Source organism: Coturnix japonica, chromosome 2 (assembly GCF_054131305.1).
Source record: "Coturnix japonica strain WE chromosome 2, WE-NBRP24, whole genome shotgun sequence".
Taxonomy (NCBI): domain Eukaryota; kingdom Metazoa; phylum Chordata; class Aves; order Galliformes; family Phasianidae; genus Coturnix; species Coturnix japonica.
The window spans coordinates 19,190,342-19,210,746 of NC_140664.1; the positions used below are offsets into that span (position 1 = coordinate 19,190,342).

Here is a 20,405-nt window from a genome sequence, read left to right on the forward strand (position 1 = left end):
CCTCTGAAAACTTGCCTTTAGCTATCAAACCTTATTCCTGTCTGTCTGAAAAGACAACTCTATGACTGCTACATAACCTATAAAATTTCAGTTTTAAATTCATATGAAGTTATTGAGTATAAAAAGCATATTAAAGCTAGAGTCAAAAATTCAGAAACTTCCAAGTTAGAAAAAATAAACTCCCCTTTAATAATTTTAAATTTAAAAACATAGAATACCAAGCAGGTTTTATCTTTCAGTTCTGTTTAACTAGAGGGCAGCATTTTGCTTGTGTAACACACTAAATACAACAACAAAATTCACTTGAAGTATCTCCTTCTAAAAATTTGTCTGGTTTTAGTTACAGAAGTGAAAAAAAAAAAGCCAGTTGAGAACCAATAGGAAATGTTCTACTTCATCCTCCTCTAACTTAAAAGTGTCTAAGCTGGTTTTACTCAAGTTTTGTAAAAAATACAAACAAAAGAACTTAAAAAACAAAAACAAAACCTCCTGTTGCTTGTAGACCAAGAAGCTGAATGCCAAGTCTCAGCCCTGGAGTTATTTTTATGGACATAACAGTAAGCCACTAAGGAATGAGCTTATAATAGAAAAAAAAAAAAGACACAATAACTAGACAGCAATTACAGCATAACAATAATGGCAATATAAACTTTAAATGCATAATCCAAAACTCCATGCAAATGTGCTAGCAGTGCAAAAAGACAATACAGAACTAGCTGATTCAGATATAGTGTAAATGGTATCTGCAATGTCTGTGCTACGTATCTGTAGTAGAGAGTAAGTTTAAAAAAAAACAACAAAGGTTCCCACCTACTGGCCATGTTCCATTCAAGTGCTGGATTTTGAGAATTCCTTTCACTCTCTGGCAAAACCCCTCCTTTTCCATTTTCTTTCTCTGGTTTCAGCTGATTCCAGTGAGCAGTACCGATGTTTATAGACTGAAGGTCTATTTGATATTGTCTGTCTTCAACCTCAGATCCAGGGTCTCGAAGTATTCCAAGATTCAGTGCTCTCCTGTAATGCCAACAAAAAAAGTGGCATTTCAGAACAAGCTGCAACGTATAATGCAATCAGGAATTAAGGTCAGAATTGGATTTGAAAAATGTTATGGACAACTTCTGCTTAAAAAGAAAATTAAGAAAATATACAAGGCCATGAAAAGTTACGTATCAGTTTTGGCACTCTCACTTACATCTAAGCATTAGTTTAAGTCTTCAGAAGTATTCAGCTGTATTTACCCTATGGATTGAAATGAGAGGTATACAGACAAATACATTTCAAAGTTTAGCCAGGTCCACCAAAGTTGATATGAGAGCAACCCATTGACTTCAGTGGACTTTCAATCAGGTCCATATGAGCAGCCCTACGGGAAAGCAGGTACTTCTACTGAGCAGACGAAGGATGTCTTATTCAAGTCTTCAAAAAGAATAGCTGCATAGCAGTATAACAAACAACTTTCCTGCAAGATAATTGTTCAAACTTATCTGAAACGACAAAAATTAATAACAACACTTCAAGACAAAGGAAAATACATTTTTAAAATAGAATTTCAGCACAGTGTTGTGCTACAAAAATTCTTCTCACAAGGAGAAAAAAACGTATTTGAGTGAACTACATTACTTATGGATTCTGCCAAAGTCTACTCCATTAGATTTAATAGAATATTTCTGTTTCCAGCTGAGCTTGGGGAATAGTCACACCAAGATTCAGCAAAAACACCCAAGACTGCAGATACTTTTGCTCTAACTAGTAACCAGTACCAGAAGAGAGATCTGGAGTGGTCTACTGTTTCAATTTGCCTTGTCCTAATACAAGTAAACCTTCAGTAAATGATCATGTCCTTCCTTCACTGGCAACAAGAGAGCTTTATCCACAACACTGATTTTATAATAAAAAAAGCAAAACTGGACTTTTTTTTTTTTTTTTTTAAATTATTTTTTAAGAAGGTAGGACATGATGATATCTAATTATGTTTGCTTTGCATTTATAATCCTGTCACACTGTAGTCTATTTGTCTATTTTTAATGAGTTGAAGTTTCAGCTTCTAGCTTGCATATGCCACCCAGTGTACTATTCCATTCTAAGTTATGGTCTTATATCAGAATTGTCATCTTGTAAGTAAGTGCTGTCTCCACAGAGAACTTAATAATTTTGTTATTTGTATAAACATTGAAATTAACAATCTAAAAATAAGCAAAGATTAAAGTGCCACATCACAAACTGTGATGCACTGATGCAAGCTGTAGGTATATAGCTGTGTGATCAAATTCAAAATGAAGTGCCATTGCTGTGCAAACCCAAACACAGTTGAAACTGCTGATAGAATATGGTAGCAATTAGGATAATTTATTATTTAATATGGTGGATGTTAATAGAGGCATCCAAATTGCAGGAAAGCCAACAGTTTTGCCAAGTTGCTCTTTTTGAGGATGTGTGATCGTACTGTTCAGTAGCCCTAATCCTGTCTAAAATGCTCAGCAGAAATACACTGAAAATATGTTACGTCAGTAGTGGTATTTCAAAATTAAATGTGTTTTCTTAAAAGTTAGGAATGTGTTCGTCAGCTTTCCACACAGAGATATCTAACCACAACAACTGCATATTTTATTACTCTTTTAAGGCGTTATTACATTAACTTGTATATAGTTCTGTTTTTGTAGATTATTGTATGATGCAGCATCTATTTGTATATTTTCTTAATGGAAATAAATACGGGAATATAAGTTTTGTGAAACATTACTGAAGGTAAAGCACCAAATTACATATTTTATTAAAAATGCATAAGTATACAAAATATAGAACACGATAATTTCACCTGCATAATGAATCATTCTCTCCTATACTTAACTTAAAGAGTATTTTCCATCCAATCTTTTATGAGGAGCTTGAGAACTTGCATTAAGCTGCACATAGAACTGCATTCTTTAGCCTTGTTCAGCACAACCATGACCTGGTGTACTGAATTCCTAGAATGAAATTTGGCTGCATGCATCAATTTGAAATTCCACATTGTGACAACAGCTTTCTTCCCCTCATAAATTACTTATTTAAATATAAAAAACAATGAAATCACTCTTTGGCAAACACACTTAGCTACAGCAAAATACTTAGTGCTACTATTCAGACACAGGGTACTGGAGCACTGCAAGGCCAGTATAAGATATGTTCATTGGATCTTTTCTTTTACTTCATCCAATTAATTTTGTAAAATCTAAAGGACTGGACAATGTCTGTAGTGCTTTGGGATAGCACTGCCTAACACTTTCATGCTCATATAAAAACTGCATTTTACTTCTCTATTAACAGTGTAATACAACCCTTTTGATGCACCTTTGCAATCCAAGAAAATGAATTGTTTTCAACAGGCTACCCATTTAAAGACATATGTATGATACAAATATGTAATCTATAAGGAGTAGTTATCAATGACTTAACATTTTGATTAAACTCATTGTTGTTTTCAGAAAGTACATCCTGCCAAATTCATGCAAGGATCAAAGCACAGCTTTCTTTTTTTCTCCACCCAAACATACACAGAGACATTCCCATGGCCACATACTTGTGGCCACATACTTTACCAGCCATTTTTGTAAGCGCACCCCCAGCTTAATTATGGATGTACTTTTTTAGAAGGATGAAAGTAAGTTAAATTGGAATAAGTTTAAACACAGACACTACGAGTGAGCTCTGCAGTCTTTCTCATTCTGTAGCTTTCAAAATCCCTACAGCAATTAATTCAGGGAAAAGAGTAAACTAAGATTAATGACTTCTCTACCTCTAGAATAAAAGCTGTATTACCAGCTGAAAGGTGCTGGAGGAGTTACAGTTTTACTTGCTTCTCTCTTCTGAATATAATCTTACTATCCCACCTAAACTTTTCAGCAGATCGTGTAGAAAGCAACAGTTGATCAATAATACAGTAAGATCATGAGCAAACAAAGAAGAGCATAAACATGCAACAGGAAACACAGCTTCAACACTTTTCTTTTTAAATTGATTTAATCTGGGTTAGATTTAATCTTTTTGTATGTTTATAAAAGAAACAGCTCATGGTGAACCAGTTTACACACTGCTGAACAGGCAAAATTCTGGGACTCACTGTATAGAGTTATTTCTATTCAGTTATAATTCATCTGAGACCTACAAAAAGGTAAATACGCCATGAAAATGGCTTTTAAAGTCTGTTCATTATATCATAATTAAGAAGTATTCACAGAGTTCACACATAACAGGTAATTTCTGTCAGCACTTACTAGATCTCTGTGTACTCACTTCCCTTTCCAGGTGCAGAGACGACAAACAAATTTACCCACACAAATGAAAGGTTCTGCCCTCATGGTAAAATGTGTTTCCTATTCTAATAGCAAATGAAACAGACAGTAAGCTTGGATCAAAAAGCATGCTCAACTTTATAGGGGCAAAACCAGTGGCACCTTGTACTGTGCAGGGTGACTGAACAGGTGTTGAGATCACCGACATTGTGCTCCTCAGCTGCCTTTCTCCCATCCCATTCAATACAATTTCTTTACTTATTCTCCCCAACAATGCCACTGAATATTTAACAATAGGGGAAATGTGAAACAACTTTTTCTTAGGGAAGCAGTGGGAAGCTCCATTTAAAGTGAGATTTCGCAGGGCATGATATTAAAGGCAGAGAGAAAAACATAAACCTAGGGCATCTTTGATGACAACAGCTGGCATCCAAAGTGCTGAGCTTTCATTAGTAAAACCCCTGACAGAAATCAGCTTTCTGATTAGCTGCAACATCCCTTTTAGTTCCCCACCCCCTCCCCTCTTACAGCAAGTAGATGACATTGCCACAAAGGATCTAAAGCTTGAGATGCTGGGAGAAAAACTGAAACTCTCCAGAATCATAGAAAAGGTGCTACATACACCTGATGTTAAAGCATAAATAAAATAAACTGTGAATTGCAGCAGTTCTTGATGGACGACTTGGATCTGTCTGAGTTTGGAGAGATTAAAAATGTATTTGTGAGAATGAGAAGAAAAAAGAAAGACAGCACAGAACAGGGCAGTAGGGAGAAGGAAGATGCTATCAGGGCACTAAAACTGAAGAAAAGCTGTAGCTAATAAAACTTTTTTTATTGCAAGAAAGGAGAAGAATGTATCCTTAGGCCAGAAGGGAAGGTCCTGGCAAATTTCTAAAATGCTGTACATAATTCTACTATATAGTCTGAGTTCCATACACTTCTTAAAAGTAACTTCGGCTTTGTTTTCCCACCCTGCCATCTGTCTCTACAGAGACTCATTTGTAGTCTCTATAGCACAGTGTTTTATGATTTCTGGGATGATGAAAACAGTTTAATCTGGGTCAGCAGAGCAGGCTCTCAAACACTGCCAGCAGCAAACCCCTTTTCTCACTATCTCTGCTTTTTCCCCTCAGAACTATGCCACATGTGGCTGGCTCAGACACAGAAGAACTCAATACACTTGCTGGCAGCATAATTTGGATTGGATGCCATCAGATTTCTATCTAGATCATTTTTCTATCAAGTGAATCTAATCTATCTTATACATAATTCTCATCTCAGAAATACAACGATCAATTGCAAATATAAGCTCAGTACACTACGACTCCTGCTTCACACCTTACTGATTAGTAAGTGATGTTACCTTGTTCACTTTCATTTTAACATTACAGTTAGTCATCAAAGACATCTGTTTCATAAGAATGAAACTTACATTCTCCCTTATCAGCTTTCCTTATTAGCCCATTACTGTCATGCTCTGTACAGCCAGATGCACCAGCCTTCCCTACAGAATTCCCTACATGGCGGGTGTCCTCTTAGTAAAAAGTGGTTAAAATATCTGGGATTTAGCTTCAGTTTTGGAGGACCCCTGTAAATGAAACCATTAGTACTGGCTCTGGGAGCAAAATAAAAATGACTGAATACTTACACAGTGGACAAATACATCACATTATATTAAAGCTGGGGAAGAAGCTGGAATTAATTGAATTCCAACTGAATACTTACTGTAATCACCAACAGCCATACTTTAGAACTAAATAACATATATATGCTTATTACTTTCCTAACTAGACATAAATCACCTTAAGAAGTGGATTACTTGTGCAATTACCATGTTGAAAAAAGAAGTTTAGCAGTGACTGAAACACAAAGAAAAAATTTTTGTGAACATGCTAGGCAGTTTCAAACAATTGATACAGTTAAGCAATGGTCAAAGGAATAACTTGGATAATTATCTTCTGTTTTAATCTAATGCTGGTTAAATGCCTTACTTGTGTCTCTTAGGGACTTCCGTTTCTTTCGCTTTCTCTGTAACTGCAGTTGAATACCACGGCGAAGAGAGGAATGGTACAAGTGTTAAAATGCTAAAGATCTCTGGATAACTTAAAAGTAAGCAAATTAGAAAAACCATGGAACTGAGGGCTTTCAAATAAACAAAATGGATGTCAGAGTGCCCGGGTATTTTGCACAGGTGGCTGACATCCTGCCCCACTTTCCCTCACCCCTCCTGCCCCCAGGAAAAGAGAGAGGAAGATGTGGGCCCACGAAAACCTAATGAGGTTCAATAAGGCCAATTGCAATCTGCTGCACTTGGGTTAAGGCAATCCCAGGTATTTATACAAACTGTGGAAAGATCTCCTTGCGAGCAGCCCTGCAGAGAAGGGCCTGTGGGTCCTGGTAGATGAGAAGCTGGATATGAGTCAGTAGTGTGTGCTTGCAGCCTGGAAGGCCAACTGTGTTCTGGGCTGCATTAAAAAAGGGGTGGCCAGCAGGGAGAGGGAGGTGATTGTTCCCCTCTACTCAGCACTTGTGAGGCCCCGTCTGCAGTACTAAGTCCAGGCCTGGAGCCCGCAGTACAAGAAAGACATGGAACTCTTGGAGCGGGTACAGAGGAGAGCCACTAGGATGATCAGAGGACTGGAGCACTTCTGCTATGAGGAAAGGTTGAAGGAACTGGGCTTGTTTTACTTGGAGAAGAGAAAGCTATGGGGAGACCTCGCTGCAGGCTTCCAGTACTTGAAGGGCGTACATAAACAGGAGGGGAAATGGCTGTTTACAAGGGTGGATAGAGATAGGACAAGGGGGAATGGTCTTAAACAGACAGGGGTGGTTTAGGTTAGATATTAGGAAGAAGTTTTTCACTCAGAGGGTGGTGACACACTGGAACAGGTTGCCCAAGGAGTTTGTGGATGCCCCATCCCTGGAGGCATTCAAGGCCAGGCTGAATGTGGTTCTAGGCAGCCTGGTCTGGTGGTTGACGACCCTGCACATAGCAGAGAGCTGAAACTGGATGATTAATGTGGTCCTTTTCAGTCCCTTCCATTCTATGATCCTATGATAGGATGATAAGATGCTATTTTGGTTAGAGCAGAGGAGACATACGAAACTGATGTGTAAAAGAACTAAGTAAGTCAGACAGGTGATGTGCACAAGAACTGGGATAAGGGAGACTGCTTGGGCAGACAGATTTCATTTCTATTCTCTTGAAGCTTATTATGCAAACTAAGCTTCAAAATTAACATCTTCAGCCACCAGTGCACACAAATAGGTCCAAAATAACAGCATTCTTCCATACCCACTAAGTAACATGGTAGTGCCAGGTGAGTTCTACTCTAATTCTCCTTTCTAACCATTTAGGGAGGTCAAATTTTAGTGAAATGGACCACTACATGGCTAGCAGTGTATTTGATCATAAAAAGTCACAGAACATCTAAGAGGAATTCCAGTAGATCAGACATCAAATACTTTGGCCTGGTGATTCCTTCCTCTAGTCCTATAGGCAAGAAACGTTCTACAACTATAGTGAGGTGACCAGACACTTAAAAGTAGTCCCTGGCTCCAAGGGCTCTCATGCTGTCATTTCTGCAAATAAACCAAAGAAGTTCTGCAGTGCAGTTCTCTTCTTGTGTTGTATGTGGAACACAGAATGAATGATCCTGTGATGATAAGGTATAGTATGATAAACTATAAAGTAATTTTTTGCCTGTCAGAAAAGCATAAAATGAAACAAAGCTGAAATTTGCAGCTGTGCATTTAGATGCCATCTGGTTTAATGACTTTTGTAACTTTATTGTTTAAATTCCACAGCAAAAATAACAGCCTGAGCAAGCCTAAACTTTAAAAGATCACTTTTTCATTTTTATACTGTTTAATGTTTAGACACTTTGAGGAATCTCATTATATTTTTTAAGCATTCACTCAAATTCAGGGAGCGTAGTATAAATATACAGTTGACAGACTGTATAAATGATAAGTATGCACAATTCCAAGGGAAGGTCTGCAGGGTATTTTTGGATACCAAATGTTTCTAGGAAAAACAAGTGGAAAAGAGTTTCTCTAAATAAGAGGCAGCAAGAACAGAGCTTGTAGAGTTTAACTGGGTGGGGGGAAGTCTGAGAGGGATTAGCAAAAAGAAGTCAAAATACAACAGCACCCAAACACTTCTGTGCTTTTTGATTCATGGTAGACATAATTTTACCTCAAAACTCAAGGCCGTTTGGCTGTAAGAGCAATCTTTAATTTTAATTTCGTAGATATTTCATGAGCAATTGGTTTACCACAAAACAGGGTAGACAATCTTGTGCTTTTGCCATTGCTTTTATCCTGCACTGTATTGTGTTTTAGTTGGCTGTTTCACCTACTTTAGTGATACAGTAACTCAGTATTTTCTGCTAGACTAGAAATTCACCTGGAAATACCAAGGTTGAGTTGCACTGAACAGTCTAATTTCTTTCTGCAGTTTCTTTAAGTCATAAGGTCTGTTATAATGGTAAAATCAACAAGACATACTGACTATAGTTTGACAAACTGACTTGAGGCGGAATATTCTTGCACTGTTGTATCAATATATTGAAATCATACCTAAAATTCAGCCAGTTTCTGTAAGAATTATTATAGAACATTAGGAACAAATAAATACCGATTTTTCCTTTATATTAAACAATACCTACCTATGCATATTTTCAGCATGCATATATTACAATATATGTTGGCAGCTCATACAGCACAAGGGGAAATGACTTTAAATCATGAATGTTTAACTGTTTAACTGTTTAGCTTTCAAAGTCATAATTCACATTAACTTTGACATAGATCAGCCTTGCATGATGCCATGTATATTTCTTCTTATTGAAGAACAACTGTATTAGCATTGCCAGTTTAAAAAAATACTGAATATTGTACTGTAAGATACGCCAATAATAGTGGGATACCAGTAACAGCTTAACACGTTTACAGCATAAAATGAGTTTAACAAGATGAAACACTTGTCTTTCTTCAAAAGTTATCACCTTTCTACTACTACTTCCGTGCAGTCTCTGCAGTGCTTTTATTTCTTATTTATAGTATCAATGGGAAACTGTCCTGGTAGAATTATATGAAATACATTACCTTTCATGTTCAAAAACACTATTTTGTCATCCTTAAAGCATCATTAAACTACTGTTAAAAGCACTTCCAAATACAGTGTGAACTCAAGATATAATGAAAGGGAGTTTAATCCTAAAAATGGTTTCAGAGGGGAAGAAAAAGAAAGAAGACATGTATTTTCCTCATTCATTATCAGTCATTCTTTGACTGATCAAAAGGCAGCACTAACTCTTGAATGTATAGAGATTAGAGATATATTGAATAATGTATATTTAATTTTCCCCAAAGAATGTGTGCCCCGGTGGCGCAAGTGGTAGGAATGCCACATGGCAACACCGGAGGCCCTGGGTTTGAATCCCCCCTGTGGCGCAAGTGGTAGAAGCGCTGCTCTGCTACACAGGAGGCTCAAATCCCGGGGGGTTGGACTTGATGATCTCTAAGGTCCCTTCCAACCTGCACAAGATTATGATACTATGATAATTATGGATTCATCATATACATACTAAAAAAAACCAAAAGCATCTTGTTTTAACTCTTCCCAGCCCTTCCTCCTTCTCAAAGATGTCATACCTTAAATTTACATCCCAAATATTTGTATTGGGAAGTCTTACTTTTCCCCTTCAACTTATTTTCTTCAGTTATGTTATCTATAACAAATAAATCTTGAGTTCAGAGAAGTAAATGCAAATTTGTATGTGCTTGTAAAAGGTTCTAGCACTTTCAGTTCCCTGAGAGAATTACAACTTGGAGTTCACATGCCTGTGGGCAGAAATTCTTACAACACAGTCAGAAGCTACAGGCAAGACCTCTCCTTTAAAAGAACTAATTCTTTTATTTCTGCACATAGCTCTTTCTATTCCATATTTAGTATCAACTAATTGCTAATAAACATTTGCTTAGTATAAATGCAAGCAGCCTCATTGCAATTCTTAAAGGAATTAAGAGTCTGAAAGGCAATTGTTTGAATGAGAGTTTCTTCTATCTTCTTTTCCTAAAATATTAGGATTTGAACATTGAAGACAGTGTTATCAAAGTACATGAAAAAACACAATCGACTATATTAGTTTTCTCCATTTTTGAACATCAAGTACAGAGTGCACTGAGGCTCCCTGCTTTTCTATAATAATGTTGGATTTTCACAGGTTTCTTGTCAAATGATTGACATCTAGAAAAGTAGTTCCCAAAACCTTAAGCTTCACTAAAGCATTGAGGTGGGTACTTTTACTCCTCTGTTAGGAAGTAATTTCTCCACTAACATTTTCCAGGTTTTTTTTTTTTCTTTCTTTTTTTTTTTTTTTTCCTGATTTTAAGGGAGGGCTAAAACAGAGGAAATGTGTGCTCAACTACGGTATAGTTTGGTTTTGGAAATTATGATATACCTCTTGAAAGTTTCACACCAGTTCTTTCAGGAACTTAAGGTAAAGCTTTTAGGTACATTACTACTGGTGACCTCATTTCCTCTTTTGTAGATTGCTTCTTGTCTTTCTCTTAAGATAACTAATTGAACCACTCCTAAAACTCAAGCATATTCTCCTGGACTAACTTAATCTAGATAACGGTTTTGAAGGATTTTGACAAGAAGTGTAAAATTCTATAAGGAGATCTACACATAAATGATGATGGTTATGAGAACATTCAGTGTTTTACTTTCTCTCTGGAGCCAAAAAAAAAAAAAAGCCAAAACATAATTAAAAGAATTTAAGTAAGGTATGCACATACGAGTGCCCAGGTTCACTACAGGGCCCATTTGAGAAACAGCAAATTATGTCATCTGTATTTAGTTTATGTCTGCTTTAGTAAATACTTGCTTAGTTGCTTTTTTTTATAAGCTGCAATGCAAGAAAAATGCAATAGATTCGTTAAAATTATTTTTAGAAAGAAACTTTTACAACTGTCCCAGTTGCATAATATAGCGGGCTTTTTTCTTTAATTATGCCAAGAAAACCATTACAAGCTGTCTGAAGAATAAAGTGTACAGAAAGATGTTTTGAAACAACACATAGCAAAATATTGTTTTCATATCCATTTTTGTTGACCACGTACACATACACTGGAAAACAGCACCTTCAGATTAGTAGCCAGACTGGCTAGTCTGCAAGTTTCTTCTTGTTCTCTGAAAAATGATCTCACAAAGATCAAATGGTACTATTCAATAATCTTTGATTATCAGGAAGAGTTCAAATATGTTCTGCTCCAATTCCGTGAAGAAAGGATATATCTGTATACGTTTCTACAATATCACCTCCAGACTGGTTTGTATTTTATTGCTGGATAGCACAGACTAAATGAAGTACTTGTGATTTATGTCAATCACTGACAGTGTGCACAATGGAGATGGCTAATACTATCTCTGTATTTTATTACTTGCACTTGTGTTAGCCATTAACATACCAGTGTTAGCCATCCCTTATGATAGGAAAAAAACAACCAACCACCAAAAGCATCAGAGGGCATGAAAAATGTTTTGAGAGGCTAAAGAATGTTACATTTATCTTTGTATCCCGCAACTAATAAACCCCATAAGAATACATGAAACAGCCCTTAATAAATAAAGAAAAGCATCTGAAACACAACAAAAGCTCTGTACCCTACTTTTTAATCTGTATTCTACTGCGCCATCATGTTTAACAACAATAGAGATTAAGCAGTAATACTGCACAGAATAAGCTTAAGCATCAGAAGAAACATTAAGCATGACTTTTGTCTATACTTAACACATATGACCACTCAGCTCACGCAGAAAATCAATAAGGGCTGGGAACTGTGCTCACTTAAACAATAATGTTTGAGTTATTTAGGATGACTGCAGTTTGAATTTCATTTTGCCACGAGAGTTTTGTATTGTATCCCTCCAAGTAACATGTTCAAAGTTCTTTCCTGAACTGAAGTAATATGTCATTAGTCTATATATTTCTGATAATCCTTTTTGTAAAGTAATCCAAAACCTTACCAGGAAAACTTGAAAACATTAAATAGAAATTACTTCGGCAAACTGCTTTGAAAATGAAAAAAAATCTTCTGTCCCAAAAGTAGTTCAAGAACTGTGGTATGAATTTGTCATAGATAAAACCCTGTGAGGGACATCAGAGAACCCACAAATATCTATGGAATGAACCACAATCTGTATACAGAAGTTAACAAATGTCTCATTACAAATGGGATATGGTTTTCCCAGTAACAGAAGCACAGAACTTGCATTATATTTAATTTGAGATCCTGTTATAATTAAAAATACTACAAAGAATATAAGTCTGCTTAATATATTACTGGAAAATACTTTCCAACAAACAAAACATTTGTTGAGCCAAATGTGATGGAAGTTATATTTACTCACAGACAGTAGGAAAGAAAACTGCTATAGAAAAATAAAATTTTTAAAGCGTTCTGGGCTTATTTTAGAATAAATTATTTACCACAGCCAAGACCTTTTAATGTTAACTTTCACTATGGAAAACAGAAAAGTGACCCAGAAATGGTCATTCAATAGAGTCTCAAAGGAAACCTAAGGAAGAAACGAAGGCGCTTGAGTAAAGTAAATGAACTTTACTGTATTTAAGTAACCTGCATACGAGGGCCACTCCATCTCATAAAATGGCATTAATTTCCATGGACCAAGTTATTATTTCTTCCCACACTAATAGGAAACCAGACACTTCCTTCTCTTCCTTCCCAGTATTTCAGAGTAACAGGCAAAATACTAAAGCTACTTGGTTAGAGAAAAAAAAATTAAAGGGAGGGAACTTGAAAGAGGGAAAGAAATGTGAAAACTGCAATAATGTTGCCTTCTAACATAAACCATACAGACCAATTCACATAAATAACCCGTTTTCAGTTCTTTTTATTTTCTAGTTGTACAGTTTATCTGCAAAAATTTTCATTGCATTCAAGTTGCTGAGTATCTAAAATGTGAAAAGTATCCTGGGATTTTTAAATGATATTTTATGTCTGTTTTCTTTGCCTCTCTGCCTTTTTTGTTTACCTCTTAAAAACGTTACATTATGTTTAATAATGCCAATGCTGAATCTGAGAATTTTATTAAAATTTCTAGTTCAGTGTCAGATTCTGTGCTGTGTTTCAAAAGACATGAGCGTGGTGGTGGATTAAGCTGCTGTGAGTCCAGGCTGCTGCAATCCTGCTTTTTTACCAGGGTTACTCCTTGTGCAACTGTGAAAAATATGTTCAGGGCAATGACTTGACTGGAAAAAAAATTGGCTGATGCCTCCAAAACATCCTGAGTTCCTTTAGCTATCCCAGTCAGCTTGCTACACACAAGCATAACCAGCAGCACCATGGATCTCTGAAGACGAGCTTGAGTTTAGGTCTGCAGCCTTGGTGGGCATAAAACTCAATTGTCCAAAGTCTATGGCTAAAGTAATATTAAAAGTCAAAGCTACTAAGGGCAATATCCAGTCTCCCCAGGGAAGCTCAGGGCTGTGCTTTCATTCCTTCTGCAACTTCACTGGGCATAGCCAGAATGTGTGTTGCTCTGGTGGGAAGGTGGGAAGAATGTTAATCACAGAGCTCTCCAAATACTGACAGACTTTTTCAAAGCATTTTCCCTCCACTGGGTTCAGTCAAGAATTTATATGTGGCAGAACTAAGAGTTCGAAAAATACTTTCAAATGGGAGGAAAGGCCATTGAATGGGGTGAAGAGAAGGAAATTATTACACAACCCATTTTCAGCAAAGCAGGTGTCTTTCAGTGCATGTTAAGAAGAAACAGACATGATACTTCCGAGGGGCTCATTTAAAATGTTTAAAAACATGAAAAGAAATTACTGGAAGAAGAAAATAAGTGAAAGAAAGAAAAAGATCTCTAAAAAAAAACCAGCCCTATCCATGACAATATCTACAACAGTCATTTAAAGATTACAAAGCATCAGGGTAAGTAATTCAAAACAATGAGCGATTAGTTATGGGTAACAGTAATAAGGTGCTACAATAATCTTAAATGGGTACAAATCAACTACACCTCAAACAACTGAGTTTATTTTGATCACTGTCACTACAATGGGCTTCCTCGCAGAATAATTTAAGCTCTTTGGGAAGGAAATGGAAAAAAAAAAAAAACACAACAAAAGCCATTAAACAGCACCTCAAACCTGTACATAAGAAGGAAACTATAATCTCTCCACTACTTAATCACCATAAATATATTACAGATTTTTTAACTGAAGTTATATGAATTTAATGTGGCAAGCTTCATACATGCTGCATGGCAAACACTAAATAACTGCGTGAAAATAGTATTTGAGACAGTAAGAAGTATCAGAACACAAAAGAAGCTCTGGCTTCAGGCTGCTTAATTAAGTTTCAACTTTGCAACAGTTAAGATCACCCATAACCAACAGCCCTTTTTACTGAACAAAGTGTTGTTCACTGGAACAACAGAGAAAGCAACACCGTCCTGAAAGTTCTGTTTTTATAACTGCTATTTACTTCTTACCTTCAGCTGTCAAGAAACAGCAACATTAGTAGTCACAGAAATGGAATAAACCCAAGAAAAGTCACACTAGATACGATACTGAACACTTTGCAGACTCCTGTATTTTGAAGAGATTCTTCTTCTGTACCTGCCTCCCTGCATGGCCTGGCAATTTCACAACACAAACTCGCAGGTCAGTTTAAAGGCAGTCTGAAACAGTTGATGGAGAGCATGAACTATACCTAAATAAAGAAACAATCCACACTGAAAATTCAAAAGCTTAAGCAGAAAAACTAAATGCAATTGCTGTAAGCACTGAGATCTTCACTCTACCGCAACTCCTTCACGACAGCAAATAGACAGGCCTGAGGCAAACAGCCAAAGCAAATCTTGTGTGTGGAGTAGGAGGTTGTTATCATCTTATTTACCCTGTGAAGTGCATGTGCAAGTCAGTTACAGCCTGTCAGTCACTGACATGGAACTGGTATATGAGGCCATGAAGCACCACTGCACTGCCCTGAGCTGCCACAATTAACAGCACATGGACGCCCAAATGGCGTAGTAACAGCCATGATCTCTTACAGCAGTGTTTCCATAAAATGCGTTTCAATTTGATTTCCACCAAGAACCACACAAAGAAATTCAAAATCATTGTAAGAATCTGAGGCAAAACTCCAGCGCCACTCAAGAGAAACAGGAAATATAAAGTGGGTATATCCCTTGAACACATGGTGATTAATCTGGTGAATTTTAAGAGAAAAATTAAGTTGTTAGAATGCTTTTCTGATTGTGAAATTTATTTTATTTTGACCATCAGAGTAAAAACGTAAAAAAACCTCGTATTTAAAAATATGTATGTTTTGCCAAATTAGCCACGTATTATTGCAGTTTCCAGTAAAACTCAAAACTGAGGAAATTTCAAGTAAAAATAAGATTGATAGTTTGAGCTGAACATTTTAAAATCTGAATTCCAAATATAAATTAAGCTTTGAATAGCTCTTGGTATTAGATAATTAACAAGCTACGTTTCTGAAATTAAACGGGCAGCTCCAGCTGTTATTTTACAATTAGTTTCCACTGAGGTTTTTAAATTAATAACTGCTGTAATAGCCTCAAACATGCCAGTGTTAATTAGGAATGGTGTTTCCATGTAATGCTATCCATATATGAGAGTATTTTACTGGGGGAAAGGTCTAGGTAGACTTTTTCCCCCAGACTACTAAAAATAGATGAAGAAAGAAATGTAAAGCAGGAAAAGACTTCACTCCCAAGCCCACTTCCACAAAAATGTTTGAGTTGTATATGGAGAATAAGGAACACTTTCCTAAGCTCCTTAATGCTAAAAACAACTGTAAGGTTCAGCTACAGTGGCAAAAGGCAATATTCAGAACCTGATATTTAATGGGAATAATTTAATTTGAAACCCAACTCAATAATTAATAAAGTTAAAAGTTAAATTAATAAAGTTAAATTATTAAAAAGAAGTAAAAAAACCACAAAAGATCACAACAACTCCCCAAAAAAAACCCAACTACTGTGTATCCAAATTAAATGTAGAGACAAACATCTTGAAGAAAGAAACAAAACCAAACTGAATTTCAAAGAATTAGAAAATAAAATACAGGCATAATTTTAAAACATGAACTGTTAAGGCATGAATATAAATATGAATATAAATGTATATTTGCCTTAATTCAGGATGAGAAGAACTGAAAATGATGCCACTGTAACACTGTGTTAACGTCCCTATGCAATACGCAAAATACCTCTCCTTAAAACACAGAGAATCTTTTGCTGAAAGTTTTTACATAATTTTACCTCTGCAGTTTGAAATATTTTTAAAATGAAAGAAAAACTGTGAAACAGAGTTTATGATACTTTGTAACTTCTACCCTTTGTAATCCCGCTGCTCACATTTCCATCAAAATATCTGTATGCAGACATTAGTCTTTTAACTGATCTTCTCTGTTGCCTTTATGCAAAGAAAAATACAGAAACTCAAGTCAGTATCAGCTAATGCCCTGTTTGCCTACTGCAAAAGCTTTCAATGACATATTAACAAAAAATAAAAGTATAATGGAATATAAGTTTTGTTAGACCCTTTATTCACTAATCAACTCTTAAAAGGTAATGATTCCTAACAGGCACATATTCTCAGAACCATCTACTTCTCTGAATACGAAGCTTCTATTAAAAAACAGAAGATTTCTCTAAATTACTTTGGTTTGAAAGATAAAGCAAAGAATTAACCTTATTACTCATACTGCAGTTGTAGTAAATCCAAGCTTTTTAGAATAATTTAAAGGTATGGTTTTACAAATATAAATATGGCTCGTGGTAATTTAATACTGAACAAAAAAACGTTTCTGAAGAGAAGATGCTTATAGATGTGGGTGCTGTTGAAAAGTTTTGGAAAACATTTGATTTTCCAAACCACATTTGAAAGAAAAAACAGATTTCCACACAGACTGCGGGCTATGTATGCATTTCTTGCATAAACTCCTTCCATCGTTCTATCCTTCCTCCCACTCCAGCACCATTAGCACAAACACACAAAATTTTTTACTAGTCATTTTCTCACTAAAAGACTTTTGTTAACCGACTACGTGCATTAGTAGAATAAGAGAGGTACGTTCTAGATATAGCTCCTTGAAATAAAGATAGACAGCAGATACAGGAGAAACAACATTGCTACTTATTTGTAAATGTTTGAGACTGATAAAGCAGCGGAAGATGGTGAAGTACAAAAATGAAAAACAGGAGACAAGATACATTTACAACAAAAAAAGACTTGCACTAATAAAAAGTTTTAAGAAGAAAAGGCTAAGTAATTTACAGCTACATTTCCAAGTTTATACTCTTCACATGTAATTTTTTGGGGGTGGGAGGCACTAAAGAATTTCCATTTTCCATTCACAAATTGAAAACAGTCTAAGAACAGCATTATGCTTTGATCTATGAAAGATCTACACATGAAAATGACCATGGAACACTCAGACCTGGACTATTAAGCTTTGATGTATGACATGAATGAAATCCTTGGATCTCAAAAATGATGAATCCAGAAAGTGGATAACAATTAGATTCTTTATTGTCCAAGCTGAGTAACGTCTGTAATTCTGTCACCTTAATCTGCCATACTTTATAGTTAAGTAATACTTATTCAGCAATTTATAAGTGAGACTTTCAACATCTCCAGTCTGTATTATCTGTACTCTGCCAGCCATTTCATTTTTTTTTTTTCCTTAAAAACTCATTTAATGGGACTTTATGTAATATAGAGTGAAATTCATTTCAAACATTTTGTCCACAGGTATTCTCTAAAACTCTATTATTTAATATTTCATGTCAGTTAGCAAAACCAAATCATTCTGGGGATGACTATACATTACCTATACTGAACAGATAATTTGCATGATACTTGTTTTGAATGAGGCTTTTATTCTGACACAGAATTAGATGTCATCTCAATTTTACCTCCACACTCCCTCATTTTTAAGCAAACTATGGCTGTATTTCCTCTTCTTTTTAGTCAGAGTAACAAAATTACTGAGTCCCATTATGGAGTATTTGGCTGGGGGTGAGGGACAGGGACTGAACCAGAGGGCGGTGGGCATGGAACAGGCTGCACAGGGCAGTGGGCATGGCCCCCAGTGCCGGAGTTCAGGGAGCGTTTGGACACAGCTCAGACACTGGGTTAGAATGTGGGGTGATCCTGTGTGGAGGCAGGAGTTGGACTCAGTTGCATTTGTGGGTATCTTCCAACTCATGATATCCTGTAAGTCCATGACTTTCCTATTTATACTGCCCAGTCCTGCTGCTATCATAGCACACCACTTGAAGTGTTATTCCCTGTTAGAAATCCCAACATGAGTGGATTTTCTTAATACTCAGTCCTGTTTATGTCAGTTTTCTACTGATTACACTAAGCTAATGTAATTACACTGTCGTAAGCTAAAAAAGGTGACAAAAGAAAGAATGTGAGATAATTGAGTAGAAAACTACTTAAGATGACTACGGACACATTTGATTAGTTCCACTTCCTTAAAGCATTATAATTTATTCACGCTGATATTGCACATTAGTCATTTTTATTAAAGGAGAAAGAACTGAGGAAACGACAAAGGGAAAATACATGAAGAATGCAAAGAAGATGGAAATGTGGCTCTCTGGAGCTACCTCAGGAGATGCTACTTTGTTTTCTGCAACCATCTCCACACACGGAAAAGGACCTTCTATCCTGAATTACTGGGAGAGTGGGACAAGTGATTAGCAAACAGGTCAAAATAATCTGCTAGGCTTGTTATCTGGATAAAGACATGAGCTTCCCTTTGATATTACTTCAGCAGACTCATACACACACAGTTGCATTCATACCCTTTCCACATAAATATTTAAGCACATGAGTTTTAAAATAAAGCCATACTGCTACTAAGAAACTTTCTCTGTTCTGTCAGATCTCTTAAAAATTGGCCATTTCCTGCAGTTCCAAGTTTAACATGGTCAGGTAGCTGAAACTGGCAAATAAATGTTTGCCTACTTCACCGGCTCTGAAGGAATTCCATTTACTCTACCTGACTTCTCCACAGCTCCAATTCACAACTCCACTCTCTCTTTGGCCAGGTTAGGCAACTGCCTCTTCTGCATGCTCTGTCTCCTTTACTCCATTCCCCATTCCTGACTCAAGACCCCTTGGTTGCTGCTGCACAAAAACTGGCAGACTCTCAACAAGAACATTCAATTCTGGTCATGATTGTTGAAGACAAACATGCCTTAGTTTGGGATTAAGAATCATAAATTCAGGATGAATCATTGAAAACCCACAAGCTTCCAGGATTTAGGAGAAAAAAAAAAAAAGAAAAGAAAAAAGATTGAAAAGGACCAGTACAGTGTAGCTGTATTTCTTTTCCGAATCCTCTGTCTACTGTTATGGTACATGTATCTTTGTTTACTATGTCTATTAGCAGGTCTAAAAAATTAGACAATTTTCTGATAGTGGAAATAGTTATTTTAAAACTAATTTTTATAGACTAAAAGAACTCTGAATTTACTATGTTAATAAATTTCTAACTTGCAATAATCACCTGAAAAAATATTTGTGCCCAAATTATGGGACACATGATTTTTCCAACATTCCATTTTCTATTTAGTTCTCTCTCCAAGTCAAGCAAGCGGGCTATTTTTTCTATGACACAAATGGAGACATTCAGTTCACAGGGCCTGGTTTCATTTAATATGACCATACTAGATTTACCTTTCATTCTCTGATACTTCACTAATGCTAAATGAGTACTTTTGGTTTTTCATGTACAAATTTATGGGACAGATTCAAACTATATTTTTAAGTTCTATCCAGTCTTTAGCTATTAAGAAATTTCTTTCCTAAAAGAATAGTTTACAAATGAGACATAAAAATTCTTCTTTCTCATGAAACACCACTAAAGTGTCATTAATTGCATGTGGTGTAGTTCAGCCATAAACATAAGACTGTTTAAACCAAAGGGACAGTGCAAATTAAGCTTGTATCCCAACTCCAGAAACACTGTAAAGACAGTGGTTCAGAAAACAATGTATTTTCTTTTATTCTTTTAAAAGCAGCAGTAGTAAATTAGAGGAGAGGA

The 20,405-nt window shown here is 36.1% G+C and overlaps 1 protein-coding gene across 11 annotated transcripts in view; it reads right to left on the reverse strand.

Annotated features, from left to right (window-relative positions):
- VPS13B (vacuolar protein sorting 13 homolog B) overlaps window positions 1-20,405 on the reverse strand; it is a 394,840-nt gene that overhangs the window by 140,961 nt on the left and 233,474 nt on the right. For all 11 annotated transcript variants that reach the window (XR_014942476.1, XM_015856027.3, XM_015856030.3 and 8 more), the window contains one exon: window positions 811-1,014. Coding sequence is in view for 10 of the 11 variants with exons in the window: in XM_015856027.3 (XP_015711513.2) it covers window positions 811-1,014 (204 nt within the window). In the remaining variant the exon portion in view is untranslated. The remainder of the gene's footprint in view (window positions 1-810; window positions 1,015-20,405) is intronic.